At 48.5% G+C, this 24,155-nt stretch overlaps 1 protein-coding gene across 2 annotated transcripts in view; it reads right to left on the reverse strand.

Moving 5' to 3' along the window:
• Positions 1-2,162: 2,162 nt before the first annotated feature.
• Positions 2,163-24,155, reverse strand: part of SMG1 (SMG1 nonsense mediated mRNA decay associated PI3K related kinase) — a 203,662-nt gene continuing 181,669 nt past the window's right edge. For both annotated transcript variants that reach the window (XM_073542939.1, XM_073542938.1), the window contains exons 56-63: positions 16,909-17,061; positions 16,630-16,809; positions 16,232-16,459; positions 15,925-16,136; positions 14,303-14,409; positions 12,849-13,028; positions 12,262-12,368; positions 2,163-4,600 (exon numbers count right to left, since the gene is read on the reverse strand). In XM_073542939.1, coding sequence (XP_073399040.1) covers positions 4,523-4,600; positions 12,262-12,368; positions 12,849-13,028; positions 14,303-14,409; positions 15,925-16,136; positions 16,232-16,459; positions 16,630-16,809; positions 16,909-17,061 — 1,245 coding nt within the window. In that variant the 3' untranslated portion in view covers positions 2,163-4,522. The remainder of the gene's footprint in view (positions 4,601-12,261; positions 12,369-12,848; positions 13,029-14,302; positions 14,410-15,924; positions 16,137-16,231; positions 16,460-16,629; positions 16,810-16,908; positions 17,062-24,155) is intronic.

Below are 24,155 nucleotides of genomic sequence, written 5' to 3' on the forward strand. Positions count from 1 at the left end.
GCTGTGAAGGAAACATTCGGTCAAAGGAACTCTCCATGCAGGTGAAACAAGCCATCCTTAAGCTGCAAAAACAGAAAAAACCCATCCGAGAAATTGCTACATTAGGAGTGGCAAAATCTACAGTTTGTTACATCCTGAGAAAGAAAGAAAGCACTGGTGAACTCATCAATGCAAGAAGATCTGGGTGCCCACAGAAGACAACAGTTGTGGATGATCGCAGAATAATCTCCATGGTGAAGAGAAACCCCTTCACAACAGCAAACCAAGTGAACAACACTCTCCAGGAGGTAGGCGTATCAATATCCAAATCTACCATAAAGAGAAGACTGCATGAAAGTAAATACAGAGGGTTCACTGCACGGTGCAAGCCACTCATAAGCAACAAGAATCAAAAGGCTAGACTGGACTTTGCTAAAAAAAAAAAAAACATCTAAAAAAGCCAGCACAGTTCTGGAAAAATATTCTTTGCACAGATGAAACCAAGATCAACCTCAACAGCTTCTCTTCTGGAAATCCTGTTACCTTTTCAGCTTCTCTTCTGGAAATCCTGTTTGGGTGTCAGAGGCCTTCCCCAGGAAGTCATCTAGAACTGGGCAGAACACATGAAGACTAGAGAAGGGAATAGAACATAACTTATTCTTTGAATGGCTATTCCTCAATCATGTTTTAAGTTATATAGCATGCCTAGCTGATAGAAATTACACCATTCCTTGCAGTGAACCGGATGTATGCCAAAATGTCTGCCATAAAATCTGTTGCTATTTTCATTAAGGGCAGAGATTCCAATGTATTCTCCTGGAGTTTTCTTCCTCAAGTGGCTAATTCATCTATTCATAAGCGCATTGATCTAGCTACCAACGTTGCAGCTATGTTGGCTTTGATAATGACATGAGGTTTCCCAGGCTCTTTTAAGTAGACAGTTCAATTTTCTATCCATAGGATCTTTGAGATTCAAGGAACGTTTGAGCGGGATTGAGGTTTCTTTTGCTACCCTGAGCACCGGAATATTAATTTTTGGGAGTTCTTCCGATATGCTGACATCATCGGGTTCAAAAGCAAGGAGAGCTTTGAAATCCCTTGAGATAAGCAGTCCTTTTTTTCACGTCCTTAAATTCCTCCAGTCATTTCTCTGATGTGTTTATTAACTGGGAAACCATCATTCCCCCAGCAGGTTCTCAGGCACCCAAGCATCTCATCTTGGCTTGATGGGTGTTCATGGGTCTCCTTAATTTTCAGTGCTTTTTACTGCATTGTTCTGAAAGTGTGCTCCACCTTGGAATGTGGGCCAGACTCAAGGCCTGGAACGGAAATGCATGTCATCCTGGGATACACGCCAGGCACTTCATAGGCAAATCGTCCTCACCCACACGTGCTACACGGAATAGGCGGCAGGAAGTTGAGAGCCCCAACAGAGGAAAGCGGCTGCACCAGGAGCCTATGACTTGACTGGGAAGGCTGTGGGACCTCTAGCCAGAGAGCTATTGGCCACTAGCCTGCCAAAGGAGGACGCAAAAGAATGAATCCCTCCAATTGTCCAGAGTTCGACGTAAAGTCTTCATGTACAGAGCACACCTCTCACACGTCTATCCCCAATAGGGACAGGAAAAACACTGGTGGGTGGCAAGAGGTGCTATTTAACCTTGTGCGTGTTCCTGTCCCTATCAAGGAAAAGAAGGGCTACTTACCTAGTGGTTCTGTCAGGAGAGAAGTCCTGGAAAACCTTAACTGCTGCACACCTTGTAGTGGTCCTAAGCTAAACTGAATACTTTGGTTGTCAATAGGAGGGTGTAGCCTGCTGGGAAGGAACTGACTTTTTTCTTAGATGTATTCCTTAGTGTCAGCCTCCTGGCAGCAGCAGCGTACATTCATGGTCTTTAGTATCCCCCAATGGAGCGAAAAAGAAAACCTGAACAATACAGGCAATTTTCTAATAAATTCCACCTAAGACGACCATACCTTATTTAATAAGAATCATATAAGATAGAGGAATATCAGTATTATTTTTTTGCCTAGTTCACAACTGCTAATAGAGAAAATCAAACATGAGACCATGGAGAATTTGCAGACACCAAACCATTGTTGTCCCTGTAAGTACAGCAAATATATATTTTTTTTTAATTTCAGGACTGAACGACATCCAACTTATCAAAAAACAAATACGGTTTAATAGGAAGTATGCCATTTTATTTAAACAATTAAGATTTTTGATTCTTCACAGACCTTTTGTATCTTAAAGCAGAAATGTAATATTACAGGTGTCCGTGATGTGCATTAAATTAAATGTAATGCAGTCTTTCCTCACTTTATCTACATCTTACACGGAATCCTGTTAATAGTAAAAAGTGGCCAAAAAAAAAAAAAAAGTTGTACGTTCACATAGAATTCTGGCACACAAACTTTTACCATTACCATCACCTTCGTATTAATGTCTGCTGGTACACAGTAAAGGCATGCATATGTCAGCATTGATATACTTTTACCAGGCCAATCCGAATAATAAAAAAAAAAAAAAAAAAAAGGCTGACATTCCTACAGACTGACCGGTATGATGACCGCAAATATTACATTTTTTTTTTTTTTCAACTTGACTTTTGTTAATACTTTAGATTCGGAGAGGGGAAGCAAAAAAAATATATAGATTCTCAAAACGGATCTCGACAGAGCAGGCGGAAAACGCATCTCGTCACCATGTGCTGCAGTTCTTCCTGGCAGGGAAGGATATATGGTAAAGCATACGACATGCTCAGATAATTGTATAATATTGCTGGTAACGTGGTGAACCGTATCATGGCAGCTGCTGGTTGGCATAAGATGTTTCTCTTATAAAAAAAAAAAAAAAAAAAAAAAAAAAAAAAAAAAAAAAAAAATGGCAGAATATGTGCTCATATCTAGGATCAACGGATTGCAGATCATTCAGTTCTCACATTGTACCAAGGCGACAAATCACAGACGTGTACACGGGAATATGATGGCGAAGCAAATACTATTTTGTACATGGTGGGGGGGAAGTGGGAGAAGGAGAGAAAAAAAAAAAAAAAAAATCAGGTTTATGAAGCTAAATGGAAAGCAGAGAAAAAAAATCTAGAAAGTTAATTTTTAAAATCAATTTATCAAGATTTACAAGAAATCAAACTATGACATAACTAGCTAATTGAAGGATAGCACAGTTCATGTGTGTTTGAACTAGTCTGGAAAAAAAAATTGCTTTCCCCTACAAAAGTTTCCAAGAGGTGAATAGAGGGTAAAAAAAAAAAAAAATATTGGAAAACTGAATTTTTCATAATACTTAACTGAATGTCATGCAGTTTAGGAAAACCTGTGTCTTTGCTTTTCCATATGAAGAAAAAAAAAAAAATAGGTGGACAAGATGGAGTCTAATAACTGGATGAGCATCACTCCAGAACAGGGATATTCTACCAAGAAATCTCAAATCATACCAAGGAAAAAAAAAAAAATCCTTTTAATTAAAACAGTGAATTAACCACCACGGCACTCTACCTCCACCAGAACAACACTTTATTGTATGACCGTCAGCAATAGTGCATGAGAAAACTAAAAGGGTAGAAAAAATAAATAAATAAAACTAAAGATGACGATGGCTGGGAATATACTAGAGAACAGGAACAGGTTTATGATGGAAGAAACAGCTGTGGTTCCAAAATGCACAGTGCTGATCCCAGTCAGGAAACTGGACGAGGGTAACACTAGTCATTACCCATAGGGGATCACCTATATGAATTATTTCCAAAGCTCCAAGTTTTTTTTTTTTCTGGATATCCCAACTAGCAAACATACATACTGTAAAGCTGACTACTGTGTGAGAAGTACAAGAGTTGAAAATAAACAAGTCGTCCTAAACTACGAGAATTTAGGGGAAGAAAAGAATGGAGAACAAGGTTTTTTTCTTCTTGGCAGAAGTCCACCTAACTTCACAATTCTGTTCTTTGGCTGCTTCTTTTCAGCTAGGTTTTTTTGTATCATTATTAAAGGCCATGCTTCATCTCCTAGCCTCTTCTGTGCTAAACTGGTCAAACGCAACCAGCAATGTTGCCAAAGCAACAAGAGTAACCCAAGAAAACGGACAGCATCTTCTTCACGGCAAATCCTTGATGACCCCAGTTTTCCCCCCTTTACGAACAGGGTTTAGCATTTCCTCAATTGTTGACAGGGTCACATGGAAGAGAGTTCGAGATCACCATGCTTGTCTGGAGGAGACCCAATTTCTTTCTGCAGCCGTTTGTCAGACATATCTGTCAGATCTTCCATAGCAGAAAGACAATCACGTTAACCAGACGGTGAGCGTTATACTCTGTGCCCTGGGGACTGCGGACCATTGATGTTTAACATTTCTCTGGGTGCAGCGTTCCTGTGGGATTCCTTTTCCCACTGCACCAGGATTTCCTAGATTAAGCCCCCAGTATACATCGCCACCGGCCTTGGCGCGGCTGTGGATGCCTGAGACTTAATTGATTCTGGTGGATTTCGGACTGAGCTGAACCAGGCGTTTTTGCAGTCTTCTCTCTCACACCCAAGCTGTCCAACCTTCATACAGCTGCGCCAGGTTATCTAGGTTTGTTGCCTCCTTAATCACAAAGTCCACCTAAAATTAAGTGAAAAATATAAATTGGTAAACCTTTCAACAAAAAAGCCATGATGATCTACTACAAAAAGAGAATGTATGTAAATGTACACCTAAACAGGAGACCCTCGTACTGCCGAGAGACGCTGCCCGCCCAGCCCCGCTACTGCCGGGAGACTTGTCGAATCACGCTGCCAAGTGATTTTTATAATACAACTAGCTGAAGAGCCCGGCACTGCCCGGGCATAGTAACTAACAGCGGTTAGTTAGAACAAATTATAATTATCCTCCATCCCATAGTCCCGTGCCCATATACCCATCATACATATCCACCATCCCATAGTCGAGTGCCCATATACCCATCACACATCCTCCATCCCATAGTCCCATGCCCATATACCCATCATACATATTCGCCATCCCACAGTCGAGTGCCCATATACCCATCACACATCCTTCATCTCAGTCCCATGCCCATATACCCATCATACATATCCTCCATCCCATAGTCCCGTGCCCATATACCCATCATACATATCCACCATCCCATAGTCCCGTGCCCATATACCCATCATACATATCCTCCATCCCATAGTCCCATGCCCATATACCATCATACATATTCGCCATCCCATAGTCCCATGCCCATATACCCATCATACATATCCTCCATCCCATAGTCCCGTGCCCATATACCCATCATACATATCCTCCATCCCATAGTCGAGTGCCCATATACCCATCACGCATCCTTCATCTCATAGTCCCATGCCCATATACCCATCATACATATCCTCCATCCCATAGTCCCGTGCCCATATACCCATCATACACATCCGCCATCCCATAGTCCCGTGCCCATATACCCATCATACAAATCCGCCATCCCATAGTCCCGTGCCCATATACCCATCATACACATCCGCCATCCCATAGTCCCGTGCCCATATACCCGTCATACATATCCTCCATGCCATAGTCCAGTGCCCATATACCCATCACACATCCTCCATCCCATAGTCCCGTGCCCATATACCCGTCATACATATCCTCCATCCCATAGTCCAGTGCCCATATACCCATCACACATCCTCCATCCCAGTCAACCATTATGACATCAATGAGCGGCGGGGCTTGCAACCTATGACGACATCAGCGTCGCCATGGCAACCATTATGACATCATGAGGGGCAGGGCTTGATACACACTTTTCCCCCCATTATGTAGATAGGGGCAAAACTGTTTGGTGAATTGACGGGCGGGGTTAAAATTTCACCTTACAACATAGCTTAGGACGCTCTCGGGGTCCAGACGTGTGACTGTGCCAAATTTAGTGGCTGTAGCTGCGACGGTGTGGATGCCAATCCCGGACATACACACATACATACACACACTTGAGCTTTATATATTAGATTCCTCAAACCCAAGAAACAACGAAGTAGTCAAGTTTTTCACCATTTCACGGCAGTTGGAATTTTGTTCCGTTTTCTACAGTACATTATACAGTAAAGTGAATGGTATCATTCAAAACTACAAATATGCAAAAAGGAAGCACCCACGTGGCTATGTTGATAGAAAAACAAGATTTCTGGGTTGCTTACTGTAAAATCTGTTTCTTGGAGCCTTCATTAGGGGACACAGAGACCATGGGTGTACGCTGCTGCCACTAGGAGGCTGACACTATGCACAAAAAAAGGTTAGCTCCTCCTCCGCAGTGTACACCGCACCGACCGGCAGGAAATTCCTCAGTTAGTGAGAAAGCAGTAGAAGTAACAGAATAGATTGAAAAACAGAACAGACAACTCAACTGTAAATAACCAACAAACATAAGAACAGGAGTTGTAGAACATAGGAGGGTGCTATGTCCCCCAATGAAGGCTCAGAGAAACAAATTTTACGGTAAGCAACCCAAAAATCCTGTTTTCTCTATCGCTTCATTGGGGGACACAGACCATAGGACGTCCCAAAGCAGTCCCTGGGGAGGGAAAGCAAACTTCCATCAGGCCTGCGGACTCACCACCGCTGCCTGCAGGATCCTTCTACCTAGGCTGGCATCCGCCGAAGCGTAGGTGTGGACCTTGTAGAATTTCACAAATGTGTGAACCGATGACCAGGATGCAGCTTTGCAAAGCTGCAGCGCGGAAGCTCTGTGGCGCACCGCCCAGGAGGCACCCACTGCCCGGGTAGAGTGAGCTCTAATTCCTGGAGGGGCCAATCGATGTTTGACCCGGTAGGCCTCCAAAATTGTCGATCTGATCCAGCGAGCAATAGTAGCTTTGGAGGCCGGCTGACCTTTCCGCACCCCATCTGGAATGATGAAGAGTCTGTCTTCCGCAAAGAAGTCGTCCAAGCTAGGTAGACCTTCATCGCCTTGACCAAGTCCAGCTTGTTCAAGGAGCGCTCCCGAGGAGGAGTTGGACCCGGACAAAAGGACGGGAGAACAATATCCTCATTCAGGTGGAAAGTGGACACCACTTTAGGAAGGAAAGAGGGCGGAGGCCGCAGAACTACCTTGTCCTGGTGGAGAACCAAGAAAGGAGAGCGGCAAGAGAGGGCCGCCAATTCCGACACGCGCTGGATGGAGGTGATGGCTACTAGGAAGGCTACTTTCCATGAAAGGAGGGATAGGGAAACTTCCCTGAGAGGTTCAAAGGGAGGACCTTGCAGAGCCTCAAGAACCAGATTAAGATCCCAAGGATCTACGGGCGCTCGGTACGGAGGAGCCGTATGAGCCACTCCATGAAGGAAGGTTTTGACCTGAGGACGGGAGGCCAACGTCTTCTGAAATAAAATGGACAGCGCCGAAACTTGACCTTTTAAAGAGCTGAGGGCAAGGCCTGCATCAAGCCCTGCCTGAAGAAACGCCAGGACAGAAGGGAGCGAAAAATGCATGGGCAGAATGTCGTTGGACTCGCACCAAGTGAAATAGGCCTTCCAGGCACGGTAATAAATTTTGGAAGACTATGGCTTTCTGGCCCGGATCATAGTATGAATAACTCGATCCGAAAAGCCTGATCGTTTCAAAACCTCGGTTTCAACAGCCACGCCGTTAAATTGAGCGGCCGAGAATTAGGGTGGCAAATCGGACCTTGAGACAGCAGATCAGCCCTGTCTGGAAGCTTCCAGGGAGCGTCCGCGAGAAGGTTGACGATGTCCGCGAACCAAGACCTTCTGGGCCAATTCGGGGCGATGAGAATGACTGGAATTCCTTCCGCCTTGATTTGCTTTAACAGCCTGGGAAGAGGCAGGGGAGGGAATAGGTAGGGGAGCTCGAACTGCAACCATGGAATGGCCAGAGCGTCGGCGCCCACTGCGAGAGGATCTCGAGCCCTGGATACAAACTGTGGGACTTTCCTGTTGAGGCGAGAAGCTAGCAGGTCTACGTCCGGGGTTCCCAAACGACGGCAAAGCTGAAGAAATACCTCCGGATGTAGGGACCACTCTCCCGCCGCGAGACCCTCGCGGCTGAGAAAATCAGCGGCCCAGTTGTCCACGCCGGGATTGAGCACCGCAGATATTGCCGTGACTGAAAGCTCTGCCCAATGAAGAATCTTGGATACTTCTGCCAGGGCTGAGACACTCAGTGTCCCCCCTGGTAGTTGACATATGCCACCGCTGTGGCATTGTCTGTCTGAATCCGGAGAGGCAGGCCCCTGAGAAGACTTTCCCAGTGAACGAGACACAGATAAATCGCTCGTATCTCGAGGACGTTGATCGGCAGATCTGACTCCTGAGTCGACCATCGACCCTGAACAGTGTGATTGCGGAACACTGCCCCCCAGCCGAGGAGGCTGGCATCCGTTGTCACAATCTGCCAGTGGATGGGAAGGAATGACCGTCCTAGGGAGATGAGAGGAGACGTCAGCCACCAATTGAGGGACTGCTTGACCCGGTATGAAAGACGAAATGGGCGGTCCAGGGAAAGAACAGACCTGTTCCACCGAGACAGGATGGCGTGTTGGAGAGGTCTGGAGTGAAATTGGGCAAAGGGAACCGCCTCTGTCGCCGCCACCATCTTTCCCGCAACTTTCATGGTTGTCCGGAGAGATGGAAGTCGTACGATCGCTGCAGATCATACATCCCGCTGCAGGGAGCAAATCTTTTCTTGTGGGAGAAAAACCCTCGATTGACGAGTGTCGAACAATAGACCCAGAAACACAAGACGTTGTGTCGGAACAAGGCAGGACTTCTTTTTGTTGATGAGCCATCCGAAATTGGACAGGGTGTCTAGGACGATGGTAAGACTTGGGTGAGCTTGATGAAAGGATGGAGCTTTGATCAGAATGTCGTCGAGGTACGGAAAAAGAACGAGACCTCAGATTCTTAACAAGGCCATCAACGCCGCCATGATCTTTGTAAATACTCTGGGTGCGGTGGCGAGACCAAACGGCAGTGCAACGAACTGGTAATGTTCCTGGCGAATCGCGAAACGCAGGAATTTCTGATGGCTGGAGAATATGGGAACATGTAGATAGGCATCTTGAATGTCTATTGAACACATGTACTCCTGCGTCTCCATGGAAGCGATTACCGACTGAAGAGACTCCATTCGGAAATGACGCAGTCGGACTCTCTTGTTGAGTAACTTGAGGTCCAAGATGGGGCGAACTGTACCGCCTTTTTTCGGCACCACAAACAGGTTTGAATAAATCCCTGTGAAACGTTCGATTCGGGAACGGGCACAATCACTCCGGAACTGAGGAGAGAGGCGATGGATGCAAAGAACCCCGGAACTAAGGCAGGATCTTTTGGAGGTCGGGACTCGAAGAAACGATCCCAGGACGAGAAACGAACTCTATCTTGTATCCTGATGATACAACTTCCCTGACCCAAGCGTCCTCTACTGAGGCAAGCCAGACATCTCTGAAGAAAAGGAGTCGACCTCCCAATTGGGAAGGACCCTTGGGAGTTCGTTGATAGTCATGCTGATGTGGACCGTCCAGATCTGGATCTGGAGGATCTGCCCTGGGAGGAGTGAGATCGCCAGGAGGGAGTGGGTCTGAAGGACACCTTTTTTCTATCCTGGCGTGCCTGCGCTCTCTGTAGGTTAGAGAAATTGTCTGCCGTACTGAAACGGCGGAAAGTCCGAAAGGGCCGAAACTGACGTCTTAGCGGAGGTCTGCGAGGCTTGGACTGAGGGAGGAGGGAACTCGTGCCTCCAGTGGCGTGTTTAATAATCTGGTCCAGCTGGGATTCGAAGAGACGCACTCCCTGAAAAGGCAGATTGGTAAGGGACTTTTTCGAAGACAAATCCGCCTGCCAAGCCTTGAGCCAAATTGTACCTCGGATTGCCACAACGTTGCTTGACGCCTGGACTGCGCAAGACGCGGCATCCAAGGAGGCAGAGAGCAGATAATCCCCTGTATGGGAGATCTGGTTGGCTAGTTCGGCCAATTGCTCTGGTTGGGCCTTATCTAGGATGCCCTGGCGGAGATCCTCTGCCAAGTGGCTAAGGCCTTCGCTACCCAAGATGAAGCGAAGGCTGGGCTTAGCACCGCTGCAGCCGCTTCGAATGTTGACTTTGCTAAAGATTCTATAATTCTATCATTAGAATCCTTTAGTGACGCCACACCTGAAATCGGGAGGACCGTGTTGTTAGACTGTCTGGACACGGGTGCGTCTACCGAGGGGGAAGCAGACCAGTTGTCGGTGAGCTCTTTGGCAAACGGGTACAGCACGCCGAGGCGCTTCCCTCTTTGAAATCGCCTGGTCGGATTTTCTCTTTCCCTGGTAAGGATCTTGCCAAACTCAGAGTGGGAGGCGAAGACCCAGGAAGGTGTTTCTGCCCGTCTGAACAAAACAACCTGTTCTGAGGATTTCGCAGGGGAGTCTGAGATTTCGAAGGTGTGGTTAATCGCAGCAATGAGGTTCTGTACCGTTACCTTCATGTCCGCGTTCTGGTCCGAATCCAGCTCTAAGATCTCTCCGGATGACACATCCGAGAACGCTTCACCTGACTCTGGTGAGGAGGCACGGGAGGGCGACTGCTGGGAAGGACTATGTGGGGATGTGAGGCCAGGAGGGGATCCCGGCTGGAGATCCTGTCTGGGCCTTTTGCGGCTTCTGCTGGCTGGCTCAGATGGAGCTTCATGTGACCTGCTGGACCCTGCAGAAGTGTCCAGGGGCAACTTATCAAGGACGGCTACTAGGGACTGAGACACCCTGGTGAGGTCTGCCACAGATTGAGAAAGACGAGGCCCAACCAGGAATGGGGGATTCGCTTTCACGTGGCGCATTAGATGGCTCCTGGACGGGGTCATGCTGAATGGGATTACTGCAGTCCAGGCAGAGGGGAGTAGGCTGACCTGAGGGAAGTTTGCAATTGCAAGAGGAGCAAGCGAAGAACTGGACTAGAGAACCCGTGGGGGCCGGCGGGCGGCCACGCTCAGCTTTAGAGTTAGGCATAATGAAGGAAGAAAAGAAGGACCCTGAAGAAATGCCGGAAGGTTGGGGGACAGAAGGCAGAGGAGGGTGTCAGTCTGCAGTTGCAGAGTTACTCACGATCCAGTGTCCCCAAAAGTGCTGATACACAGCTCGTCTGAAGATGCAGGGCCCCAGCAGAGGAGAACGTGGGATCCCTCTGTGTCCGGCTGACAAGCTGATAAAATGGCGGCAGCCTGAGGATAAACGCGCGCCTTCACACGAAGATGGGCGGAGCTAGCCGCTGAGCCAAGGAAGGTACCGCCCGCTGCCCACCGCAGGCTCTGAGAGGCGGTGGGTGGTCCTAGAACGGGCGGAAGAGAAGCTCGCCTATGAGAGAGCGGGGGCGTGGCCGCGACGACAAAGAAGGCCCGAAATGAAGCCGGGGACTAAATTAATGGCGGCGGCCGCCTGTCAGCGCGGAGGTCTCGCAGCGTCGCCACGGCCACCTCCCTACCTATCACCGCTCGATTCCTGTGCTACCCCTGCCGAACGCTGAAGAAAGAAGGAGGTGGGGAAGCGTAGAACAAGGCCCGTCGGGAGGCGCGGGCGGCGCAGAGACCCTACAGTGCTCCCTTGGCGACCGCTCCCAAGATTCCTGAAACCGCCAGGGGGCCGCGACTTGGACTGCATACTCACCCTGTGATCCGTTTGCAATAAAGGTACCTGATGTATCCCACGCTGTCTGCGTCTTTTGTGGTATCTGCGCCTCATCCGACCGACAGGCTCTGGTAGGCGAGTGGATGGAAGGCGGGGGGCGAGGACTCTCCAGATCGCTGGCACGCACCCGTGCTAAGCTGTGGTCCTGCTACGGAGATGGGGATAGGATACGGGGTGGCAGTACACGCCGTACTCATAGTCTCTTTGTGGGAGTACAGTTGTGACCATTCACACTGTATCCCTCTGGAAACCTGAAAAGAAACGACGCACATCGAGGTAGATAGGGGTCTAATGAAAGACCCGTGTCGATCTCTTACTGACACTAAGCTAAACTGAGGAATTTCCTGCCGGTCGGTGGGGTGTACACTGCGAAGGAGGAGCTAACTTTTTTTGTGCATAGTGTCAGCCTCCTAGTGGCAGCAGCGTACACCCATGGTCTCTGTGTCCCCCAATGAAGCGACAGAGAAAATAAAAGTTACGACTCTTGAAAGAAAGGGTGGGAAAAAAAACTAAAGGACACAAAAATAAAAGATAATAAAAATCACTACTTGATTATTATGGGGTTAAAATATTCCCATAATATTTTTTTTTCTTAAAAGTACCTGCTCTGCAACAGACATCCTCCTGTTAGGATCCACATCTCTCCCCTCCAGCTTGGCTTTCACACGTTTCCAGACGCTGACTGCATAAGAATTTCGTTCTTGTACAGCTAAGAGAGAAAAGAATAGGGGGTGTCTACAGTCAGAAAGATTTCATTTATAGGGTGCAGAAAGACACACAATGAGATGGATAATTACTAATTCCCAATGATGGCGACCATCAAGAAGAATGCTAAACTGAATGGAGCACAAGTAACAATGTAAAAGCATCCGTGCTTGACAACATGAATCTTGTAAATGTTTGAGCCCGATCAGAAATTTGGTAACATTCAGTACAATATAGCTGCAGAGGAAACCCAAACTGGACTTGGCCCCTTTCTAGCCACTTTGTATATTATAGGCTTGCATTTTTTCTGTAAGCAAGATAAATCAATGAAATAAGAATGCTTACTTTCTATTTTGTTAATATAAATAAAAAAAAAAAGAAAAAGAAAAGAAAAATCTCCTAAAATAAAAAAAAGCATTCAACATTTAAACATTCAGCTTAGAAGGCAGCTTTGTCAGTATGGGAGCCCAGGGCACGTAAGTACCTTTGCCAGTTTTGGGATCCCTCACTGCCTTTTTAGGACTCGAAACGGCACACTTGACAGGTCCGGGAACAGTGCTGGGCGGTGTATCTGCGGATGGGGCCAAGTTTTTCTGAATTGGCTTTTTTGCGTTCTGAGACATGCCCTCCGGCTGGGTCTTCTGCAGATTGTTGCTACGCACAGCTGTGAAATTGAAATAGGTTTGGAATATAAAAAAAAAATAATTTAGAAATAGAAACTTACACGCCGCTCCATATCAGCCATAATAAATGTACGCCTGTGCCTTTCCCTTTTCTTATAAAGCTGTACATATCAAAGCCATATGCATTACATTAACATTACATCTCCCGCCTCGACTACTGCAACATCCTTTTCTGTGGCCTCCCTGCTAACACCCTCGCACCTCTCCTGTCCATCCTTAACTCTGCTGCCCGACCAATTCATCTCTCTCCTCGCTACTCCTCCACTTCTCCCCTCTGCAAATCTCTTCACTGGCTTCCATTCCCTCAGCATATCCAATTCAAATTACTAATACTGACCTACAAGACCATCTATAACCTGTCTCCCCCATATGTCTCTGAACTAATTTCCCGATACCTTCCCTCACGTAATCTCCGGTCCTCCTAAGGCCTCCTTCTCTCCTCCACACTTATTCGCTCCTCACCCAACCGCCTCCAAGACTTCTCCCGAATTGCCCCAATCCTCTGGAATTCTTTGCCCTAACAAGTCCGACTATCAACCACATTTGGATCCTTCAGACGGAACCTGAAAACCCATCTCTTCAAGCCTGCAATGACCCCACTACCTCCTCACCACTAATGGAGATATCACCTCAACCAACACTGGAACTGCTGCAACCCATCAACCTGTCTCCTTCCCCACCATCCTGTAGAATGTAAGCCCGAAAGGGCAGGGTCCTCTCCCCTCTGTATCAGTCTGTCATTGTTAGTTTGTTTACTCTAAGTGATATCTGAAATTTGTATGTAACCCCTTATGTACAGCACCATGGAATAAATAGTGCTATATAAATAATAGTAATAACTGACTTAATCCACACTGCTCAATATTAATAAAGGGGTATTCGCATGTGCAAGATCCTTTCCCCAATATTTAGTAGGCGTAATAATAAAATTTGCAAATACCTCCAATTAAAAATTTAGTATCGCTCTTCTGATCTGCTATGCCGCTTAGCACATGTGCAGGGTACTGCAGTAGTTTAGGTATCCATGGTTACGACCAAAAGAAGCTAACGCACTATATGTGTGGTCATAACCATGGATACGCAAGCTACTGAAATGCCCTGCACGTGGGCAAATCAGAAGAACTATACTACACTTCCAATTGAAGATATTTGTGAATATTACTCCTATAACGTATAGAGATGTGATCTTGGACATTGGAATACACCTTTAAATAAAGTAAAATTAAACGCTACTGAAAGTAGTTGATGAAATCACCTGCAGCGAAGCTGGGCAAATACGTTGCTGTGGAGATTGGGCTGGTACATTCGTTTGTTGAATCCGTTACCAAAGGCGATGCAAAGCCCACCAAGTTGTCATAGATGCTGGGGCGGAAAAAGTGTAGGGTACGCCAGTGTTAATACAGAGTTCGTTGGGGGGTGACACACAGGCATCTGGGGTATGGGCTACGGCTATTTGGAGGCTGACGTTTAGCATACGTGTTTGCTCATACCAACCATACCCCTCTTACAGACATTGTTAAACCGGTATGAGTAGGAACAACAGGGAAAAAAACAAAGTACTCTAAAAGGGAAAGAACGTTTAAAGTCATGAGTAAATTAACCAAACTGAAATTGAGCCAACAAGAAATATTGAAGTAAGGGAAACATTTATTGTTGTCTCCTTATGAAGAAAGGCATGCCAGTGTAAGGAGACTTATAAGCCATACAATGCTCCTCTGTGAAATTAAATAAGCAAATTGCCTCTTCAGAGAGGAGACGACTGGAACTCTAGTGCCACCTATTGGAAATAGCGATTCTAAAAGTAAATATGGATCCTTTACCAAGACTTGCAATGGGACTCAGGATAGCCAAACCAGAATCTCAATTTTCAGACATGTTTCGAGGTGTTGTCCCTCATTAGTGCAAAGCAAGAGATCTGTTTTAGCTTTATGAGGGGCCTTTGACTGGTGTCTAAGGGGAAATGTTTATCCTTGTGGAGAGTGATATGCTTTGCACTACATCTGCAGGTAAATAGCATTTATTGAGCTGATGGATTCTTTTTAAAAATGCAGGTAATGTGGGGACAAAACTCTCTAATACAGGAACACTGATGGAAGGTTTAGGGCACTACCAGGGAGGACAACAGCGGGAGGCAGCCACCAAGAGATAGACCTGCTTTGGTCAATCAGTGATGGGAAAAGGTAAGAGCAAAGAGAGCTACGGAGAGGACCAGACTTCAAGAGAGGGTGGTGCAGGGTGGAGGCCATATAGGAGAGGGAGAGAGGAAGCAGGATTGAAGCACTGCTTAGGGTATGTGCACACGATCCGGAAGTGGCGGCGCTTTGCACACAGAGCATACTCTCTGCACCCAAAGCGCTGCCGTCTATTGAACGCAGGTGAATCCGCATGTGTCCACTGAGCTGTGTGGATTCACGGCATCCAATACATTCTATGGGTGAAACTTATCTTGCAGAGACTAGAAATTTTGAGGCGTAAAAGTGAAACCCAAAAAAAGAAATGGCAGAATTATACATTTTTTATTTTTCCCCCACATTTTCTTCACACTTTGAATTCAGTACACTATATGGTAAAATAAATAGTGCCATTCAAAACAAAAAAAAAAAAAACTCATCCTGCATAAATCAACAAGTCCACACACGTCTATGTTGATGGAGAAAAAAAAAAAAGTTATTGCTCCTGAAAGGTGTCAAGGGAAAAACTAAAAAAGCCAAAAATGTCCTTAAAGGGCTAAAACTGATTTAGGTTAGTGCCTATTGGAAGGGTAAGGTGGATGGAGTGAACACTTTCCTTACATAGAGTCAGCCTACACCCAAGATGCCGGTTGTCTTCCCTATGGAAAACGAGAAGTCTCAATTTTCATAAAAGTGCGTCTCTTACCCCTTGCTTTGCGTCTTAAGCTCCTTTAGCGTGGGAGTGATGTCCTGCAGCATTTCTATATGTTCCTGGGTGCGGACCTGGCCCAGAGCCTGGACGATAGTGAACAGGACAGTCTGGATGTTATCCTGCCAGGACTTGTACTCACACAAAAACTGTCTCACGCTGTTCTCATAGGGCACATCTTCACCATCGGCCATGGCGGCTTCTTCATCCTAGAAGTGACATTTTTACAGTTGCATTTACCAATAATGAAACCGCATTAACAGATTACAGTCACCTGTGACAGGCTTAGCATATGTTATTTTACCTTTGCCATGGCTTTTAATAGGTGTTTAACGTCTCCTAACTGCCTGTTGTGACCGGTGAGCACAGTCTTGATGCAATCCACCAGATTTTGGATGGTTTCACACACAGTTTCGACCTGCTGCTCTTTCTCGCTCTGCAGATTTCTCTGATTTGCCATTTCTTGGCTCAGCTGCTTGTGGGCAGAAACCAGCCACTCCGGGCTTCCGATCGCGTTCTCACTGGAGCCTCCCTGCCAAGAAGAAGCAGATCAGCAAGTCTCTAGGTAATAAAAGTCTAAGTGAAAAAGCTTAATCGCGACAGCAGCATAAACCCATGGTTACCTGTGTCCCCCAATGAAGCGATAAAGTTTATTATTTAAGGGGAAAAAAAATATCTAAATAAATGAAAACATATACCTACCAAGCGTTTTAAAAGCCGTAGTTCGAGCTCAGAAACTGTAGTGTTGAACTGAGATGCGAACGAGCACATCTGCTGGCAGCGCTTTATCAGCTCAAACAAGCCGGTGTCTACGCTCAGGGTCTCTGCGGTCCGAGTACGCAGGCTCTCGAAGTGTATGATGGTGCTGCACAGGAACGTTACCTGGAAAACGGCACAAGAAAGGGGAAAGGTCAGATTTTCCCTGTAACCACTTGGCCTGTCTTTTTTTTTTTTCTTTTTTTTTTAGGAATCACGATATACCTGGCTTGTTCTCTGGTTCTCCTTTAGCATAAAATTTCTTCGGTCTGTTATAGTTGCCTCAAAATCTTGCAGGACTGGTGCCAAAGCGGGATTTGCCCCTCCGGCCCATTTTAAGCGCTGTTCAATGCTGGCTTCTAACGCTGCCAGCTTCTCCTATACGGCGAGCAAAAGAACAAATCACAGTGAGCGATCAACACCAAGTACTCTAGTCACAGACAAACACAGAAAGCTGGCTGGTCCTGGATGGTCCGATGTAACATATAAACTCAAATTGGTAAAAAAAAAAAAAATCCCCCCCCCAAAAAAACCGTATTGTACTTTTTGGTCACAGCAACGCGTCGCAGTTTTTCATTTTTCATGAGCAGACGTTTTTCCGGAGACAATTTTGAGGTACATATGAAGTTTTGATCACCTCTTATTGCAATGGTGAGGAAACTTAAAAAAACCCTCGTAATTCCAGTGTATTGATTTTTCTCGTTCGCCTTATTGGGGGACACAGAGACCATGGGTGTATGCTGCTGCCACTAGGAGGCTGACACTATGCACAAAAAAAGGTTAGCCCCTCCTCCGCCGTATACACCCCACCGACCGGCAGGAAGTTCCTCAGTTTAGCTTAGTGTCAGTAGGAGGTGGACACGGGTCTTTGATTAGACCCATATCTACCTCGATGTGCGTCGTTTCTTTTCAGGTTTTTCCGGAGGGATACAGTGTGAATAGTCACATCTGTAGTCCCACAAAGAGACTGAGTACGGCGTGTACTGCCACCCCGTATCCTCATAAGTCTACAGCAGGACCAAGACCCCTAACATGGATGTGGCGTTCCAGATGGTCCTCGCTCCCCGTCTCCCACCCACTCGCCTACCAGAGCCGGTCGGTCGGTTGAGGCGCAGGATACTCTCCTTGAAACAGTACGCTGGATGAAACGGATCAGGAGGGTAAGTATGAGACCTGAGTCCCATTCTCCCCTGCGGGTTCCACGCCAGGCCACTCCATGGATTCTTTGGCAGCGGTCGCTGTGACAGTGCTGCGACGCCTACGCGTCGCCTCCAGGCGGCCGCTGCAGCTATTTAGGCCCTGGCTGGTTATCGGACAGCTCTCCCCCCCCCCCCCCTCTGCCGGGTCCTAGCTGTCCTCAGTAGCAGCCACCGCGGCGGTTCTGCGACGCCTCCGCGCCGCCCTGTGCTGACAGGCGGCCGCCTCTTCTAATCCAGGCCCCGGCTTCATCTGGGGCCTTGTCCGGCGTCGCGGCCACGCCCCCCTTCTCCATTCTCGGGCGGGCTTCCCTCCCGCCCGCTCTAAGCCCGCCCACGGCCTTCTCCCCTCAGGTTGAGCGTCCCGGAGGCGGCGCCGTCCCTCCCACCCTACCATCTTAGCGGGCGGCACCATTTTTATCATCGGCGCCTAGCCCCGCCTACCTCCCTCCTCTGCATCTGCAGGAAAGCGCGCGCTTCCTGCTCGGCTCCTCTCTGGCTGCCGCCATTTTCGCAGCCTGTCAGCCGGACGCTGTTCCCTCAGCCGTGCCCCTGCAAGCCGGACGAACCGTGCATCTCCATTTATTGGAAGCTGCGATAGGACACCGGACCGTGAGTAGCTCTGCATACTGCAGACTGACACCCTCCTCTGCCTCCTGTCCCCCAACCTTCCGGCAAGGCTTCAGTGACTGTCCGTCAGTATGTCTAATTCTAAGTCTGACCGCGCTTGTCCCCCTGCCTCCTCTGGCACCTTAGTCAAGTACTTTGCGTGCTCTTCTTGCAATCGGAAACTTCCCTCAGGTCAGTCCACTCCCCTCTGCCTGGACTGTAGCAATCCAATCCAGCCCGACGCCGCTCAGGAGCCATCCATAGCCCCAGTGGTGAGTGAGCCCCCCATGCCGGGCTGGGCCTCCTCTCTATCACAGTCAGTGGCAGACCTCACCAAGGTGTCTAAGTCCCTAGTAGCCGTTCTGGACAAGTTGCCCTTGGGAGCTTCGGCGGGACCCAGCACGTCTCAGGACGTCCCATCTGAGCCAGCCAGCGGCAGTCGCAAGAGGCCCAGGCAGGACCTCCAGGCGGAGTCCTCCCCTCGTCCTACCTCACCCCATAGTCCCCAGCAGTCTCCCTCTCGGGCCTCCTCTCCCGAGTCAGGCGAAGCGCTTTCGGAATCGGAAGGGGTCTTAGAGCTGGATTCGGACCAGGATGCGAACATGAAGGTTACGGTGCAAAACCTCATTGCCGCGATTCACCATACCTTCGACATCGCTGACGCCCCTGCGAAATCCTCAGATCAGGAGGTTTCGTTCAGACGGGTGGAAACACCATCCAGGGTGTTTCCCTTCCATTCTGAGTTTGGAAAGATTTTTACAAAGGAGAGAGAAGATCCGACCAGACGCTTTCAAAGAGGAAAGCGTCTCGGCGTGCTGTACCCGTTTGCTAAAGAGCTCACGGACAACTGGGCCGCTTCTCCCTCGGTGGACCCTCCCGTGTCCAGACTTTCTAATAATACGGTCCTTCCGCTGTCAGGTGTGGCGTCTCTAAAAGATTCTAATGATAGGATCATAGAATCTCTAGCAAAATCTGCCTTCGAAGCGGCATCAGCAGCAGTATGTCCAGTCTTTGCTTCTTCTTGGGCAGCAAAGGCCATATCCACTTGGGCAGACGACCTTCGGCAGGGCATTCTGGATAAGGCACGACCAGAGCATTTGGCCGATCTCGCCAATCAGACTTCCCATGCGGGGGATTATCTGCTTTCTGCCTCCTTGGATGCCGCATCTTGCGCAGTTCAGGCGTCAAGTAACATCGTGGCAATCCGACGTACAATTTGGCTCAAGGCCTGGCAGGCGGACTTGTCCTCTAAAAAGTCTCTGACCAATCTGCCTTTTCAGGGAGTGCGTCTCTTCGGATCACAATTGGATCAGATTATTAAGGACGCTACCGGAGGTACGAGTTCTCTTCTCCCCTCCAAGCCTCGCAGACCTCCTCCAAGGCGTCAGTTTCGTCCCTTCCGCCGTTTCAATACGGCGGAAAACCCTTCCAACCAGCAAAGGCCACAGGCACGTCAGGAAAGAAAGAAGGTTTCCTTCAGGCCCACTCCGTCCTGGCGGTCCCACTCTTCCCAGGGAAGACCGTCCAGATCTAGACGGTCTACATCCGCATGACTACCATCGGTCTCCCGTGGGTCCCTTCCAATTGGGAGGTAGACTTCTTTTCTTCAGCGACGTCTGGCTCGCCTCAGTAGAGGACGCTTGGGTCAGAGAGGTTGTATCAACAGGATACAAAATAGAGTTCATTTCTCTTCCACGGGATCGCTTCTTCCAATCCCGTCCGCCGAGGGATCCGGCCTTGGTCCCGGGGTTCGGTTCGGCCATCGCCTCTCTTCTCAGTTCCGGGGTGATTGTGCCCGTTCCCGAATCGGAACGCTTCACAGGGTTTTATTCAAACTTGTTTGTGGTGCCGAAAAAGGACGGGGCAGTTCGGCCCATTTTGGATCTCAAGTTACTCAACAAGAGAGTTCGCCTTCGCCACTTCCGGATGGAGTCTGTACGCTCGGTAATTGCTTCCATGGAGGAGCAGGAATTCATGGGTTCCATAGACATCCAAGATGCCCATCTACATGTGCCCATATTTCCCGGACATCAGAAGTTCCTGCGGTTTGCGATTCACCACGAACATTACCAGTTCGTCGCGCTTCCTTTCGGGCTCGCCACCGCTCCCAGAGTCTTCACGAAGATTATGGCGGCGTTGATGGCCTTGTTGAGGATCAGAGGTCTCGTTCTTTTTCCGTACCTCGACGATATCCTGATCAAGGCTCCCTCCTTTCAACAGGCCCGCCTAAGTGTGGCGATCGTTCTAGACACCCTGTCCAGTTTTGGGTGGATCGTCAACCGGAAAAAGTCCTGTCTGGTCCCTACTCAACGCCTTGTGTTTCTGGGCCTTCTGTTCGACACTCGTCGGTCAAGGGTATTTCTCCCACAAGACAAGATCCTTTCCCTGCAGCAGGGCGTGCGATCATTACAGATCACACGATTTCCATCCCTCAGGACAGCCATGAGGGTCCTGGGGAAGATGGTGGCGGCGATAGAGGCAGTTCCCTTTACCCAATTTCACGCCAGGCCACTCCAGCAGGCCATTTTGTCCAGGTGGAACAGGTCGGCTCTGTCTCTGGATCGTCCGGTTCGCCTTTCATGCCGGATCAAGCGGTCTCTCAACTGGTGGTTGACGTCTCCCCTCATTCTCTTGGGGCGGTCTTTTCTTCCCGTTCACTGGCAGATTGTCACTACGGACGCCAGCCTCATCGGCTGGGGTGCAGTCTTCCGCAATCACACTGTTCAGGGTCGATGGTCGACTCAGGAATCAGCTCTGCAGATCAATGTCCTAGAGATACGAGCGATCCATCTAGCTCTCGTCCACTGGGAAAGGCGCCTCAAGGGCCTGCCTGTCAGGATTCAGACAGACAATGCCACAGCGGTGGCGTATATCAACCGCCAAGGGGGGACACGGAGTGTCTCAGCTCTGGCGGAAGTGTCCAGAATTCTTCAATGGGCAGAGACCTTTGTTCCAACGATTTCCGCGGTTCACATTCCCGGCGTGGACAACTGGGCCGCCGATTTCCTCAGCCGCGAGGGTCTCGCGGCAGGGGAATGGTCCCTACATCCGGAGGTGTTTCATCTGCTCTGCCGTCGGTGGGGAACTCCGGATGTAGACCTCATGGCATCTCGCCTCAACAGGAAAGTCCCACAATTCGTGTCCAGGTCTCGGGACCCTCTGGCAGTGGGCGCCGACGCTCTGGCCGTCCCTTGGTCACAGTTCGAGCTCCCCTACCTGTTCCCTCCTCTGCCTCTTCTTCCCAAGTTGTTGAAGAAAATCAAAGCAGAGGGGATTCCAGTCATCCTCATCGCCCCGAATTGGCCCAGAAGGTCTTGGTTCGCGGACATTATCAACCTTCTCGCGGACGCCCCTTGGAAGCTTCCCGACAGGGCAGATCTGCTGTCTCAAGGCCCGATTTGCCACCCCAATTCTCGGTCGCTCAATTTAACGGCGTGGCTGTTGAGACCGAGGTTTTGAGACGGGCAGGATTCTCTGATCGGGTGATTCATACCATGATCCGCGCCAGAAAGCCTTCTTCTTCGAAGATCTATTACCGTACTTGGAAAGCCTATTTCTCCTGGTGTGAGACCAATGACATCGCGCCCTTGGTTTTTTCGCTCCCTTCTATTCTGGCGTTTCTGCAGGCAGGGCTGGATGCGGGGCTTGCTCTCAGTTCCTTGAAGGGTCAAGTTTCGGCACTGTCCATTTTATTTCAGAAAACGCTGGCCTCCCGGCCCCAGGTCAAAACCTTCCTCCAAGGTGTGGCTCACACGGTTCCTCCGTACCGAGCGCCCGTGGATCCTTGGGATCTTAATTTGGTTCTTCAGGTTCTGCAGGGTCCTCCTTTTGAACCTCTCAGGGACGTTTCCCTTTCCCTCCTTTCTTGGAAAGTGGCCTTTCTGGTGACCATTACCTCCATCCGGCGCGTGTCGGAATTAGCAGCACTTTCTTGCCGCTCTCCTTTTTTGGTCCTTCATCAGGACAAGGTAGTTCTGCGGCCTCCGCCCTCTTTTCTTCCGAAGGTGGTATCTTCGTTTCACCTCAATGAGGACATTGTTCTGCCATCCTTCTGCCCGAGCCCAGCTCACCCTCGGGAGCGGTCCTTGAACAAGCTGGACCTAGTCAGGGCATTGAGAGTCTATCTAGCCCGGACGACTTCCTTGCGGAAGTCAGACTCTGTTCATCATCCCTGACGGGGCGAGGAAAGGTCACCCAGCCTCAAAGGCCACTATTGCGCGCTGGATCAGATCGGCAATTTTGGAGGCATACCGGGTCAAGCATCGAGTGGCCCCTCCAGGGGTCAGAGCGCACTCTACCCGGGTGGTGGGTGCCTCCTGGGCGGTGCGCCACAGAGCTTCCGCGCTGCAGCTTTGCAAGGCTGCAACGTGGTCATCGGTTCACACCTTTGTGAAATTCTACAGGGTCCACACCTACGCTTCGGCGGACGCCAGCCTAGGTAGAAGGATTCTGCAGGCTGCGGTGGCGAGTCCACAGGCCTGATGGAAGTTTGTTTCCCACCCCAGGGACTGCTTTGGGACGTCCCATGGTCTCTGTGTCCCCCAATAAGGCGAACGAGAAAACAGGATTTTTTGGGTTGCTTACCGTAAAATCTGTTTCTCGGAGCCTTCATTGGGGGACACAGCACCCTCCCATGTTCTACAACTCCTGTTCTTATGTTTGTCGGTTTGTTACAGTTGAGTTGTTTGTTCTGTTCTCAATCTATTCTGTTACTTCTCCTACTGCTTTCTCACTAACTGAGGAACTTCCTGCCGGTCGGTGGGGTGTATACGGCGGAGGAGGGGCTAACCTTTTTTTTGTGCATAGTGTCAGCCTCCTAGTGGCAGCAGCATACACCCATGGTCTCTGTGTCCCCCAATGAAGGCTCCGAGAAACAGATTTTACGGTAAGCAACCCAAAAAATCCTGTTTTTTTTCGTTACGCCCTTTACCAATCAGATTAATTTATTTTATATTTTGATAGATCAGATTTCTGAAAGCGCCGATACTAAAATATAATGAGTGTATGTATAGTTAAAAATATATATATATCTCCAACAATGTAGACCAGCTCACTCCTGTGAACCACCTGGGACCTCAGCTGACCTGGTTAACTCCGTTGTGCCCGGATCTGGATGTAGGAGTCCATCATACAAATGTGAACAACGACAGAGCAAAGTCCAGCAATAACGTGAGCAATCCAGGATGCTGTTAAAAGATTATTTTCTCTTTCTTTTTATTGATAAATCCATTAAAATACAATGGTCCAAGCAGTTCAAAACAGCAATAACGCAGGAAAGTAGTGCAGATAGGACTACGCATTTCAGCGGTAAAACCCGCCTTCTTCACGGTCCAAAATCTCGTGAAGGAGGCGGGTTTTACCGCTGAAACGCGTAGTCCTATCTGCACTACTTTCCTGCGTTATTGCTGTTTTGAACTGCTTGGACCATTGTATTTTAATGGATTTATCAATAAAAAGAAAGAAAATCTTTTAACAGCATCCTGGATTGCTCACGTTATTGCTGGACTTTGCTCTGTCGGATATATATATATATATATATATATATATATATATATATACACATACATACATACACACACACACACATACATACATATATATACACAGTGCCTACAAGTAGTATTCAACCCCCTGCAGATTTAGCAGGTTTGATAAGATGCAAATAAG

This window comes from Dendrobates tinctorius, unplaced genomic scaffold (assembly GCF_039654945.1).
Source record: "Dendrobates tinctorius isolate UK_male_01 unplaced genomic scaffold, ASM3965494v1 ptg000129l, whole genome shotgun sequence".
In the NCBI taxonomy this organism is placed as follows: Eukaryota; Metazoa; Chordata; class Amphibia; order Anura; family Dendrobatidae; genus Dendrobates; species Dendrobates tinctorius.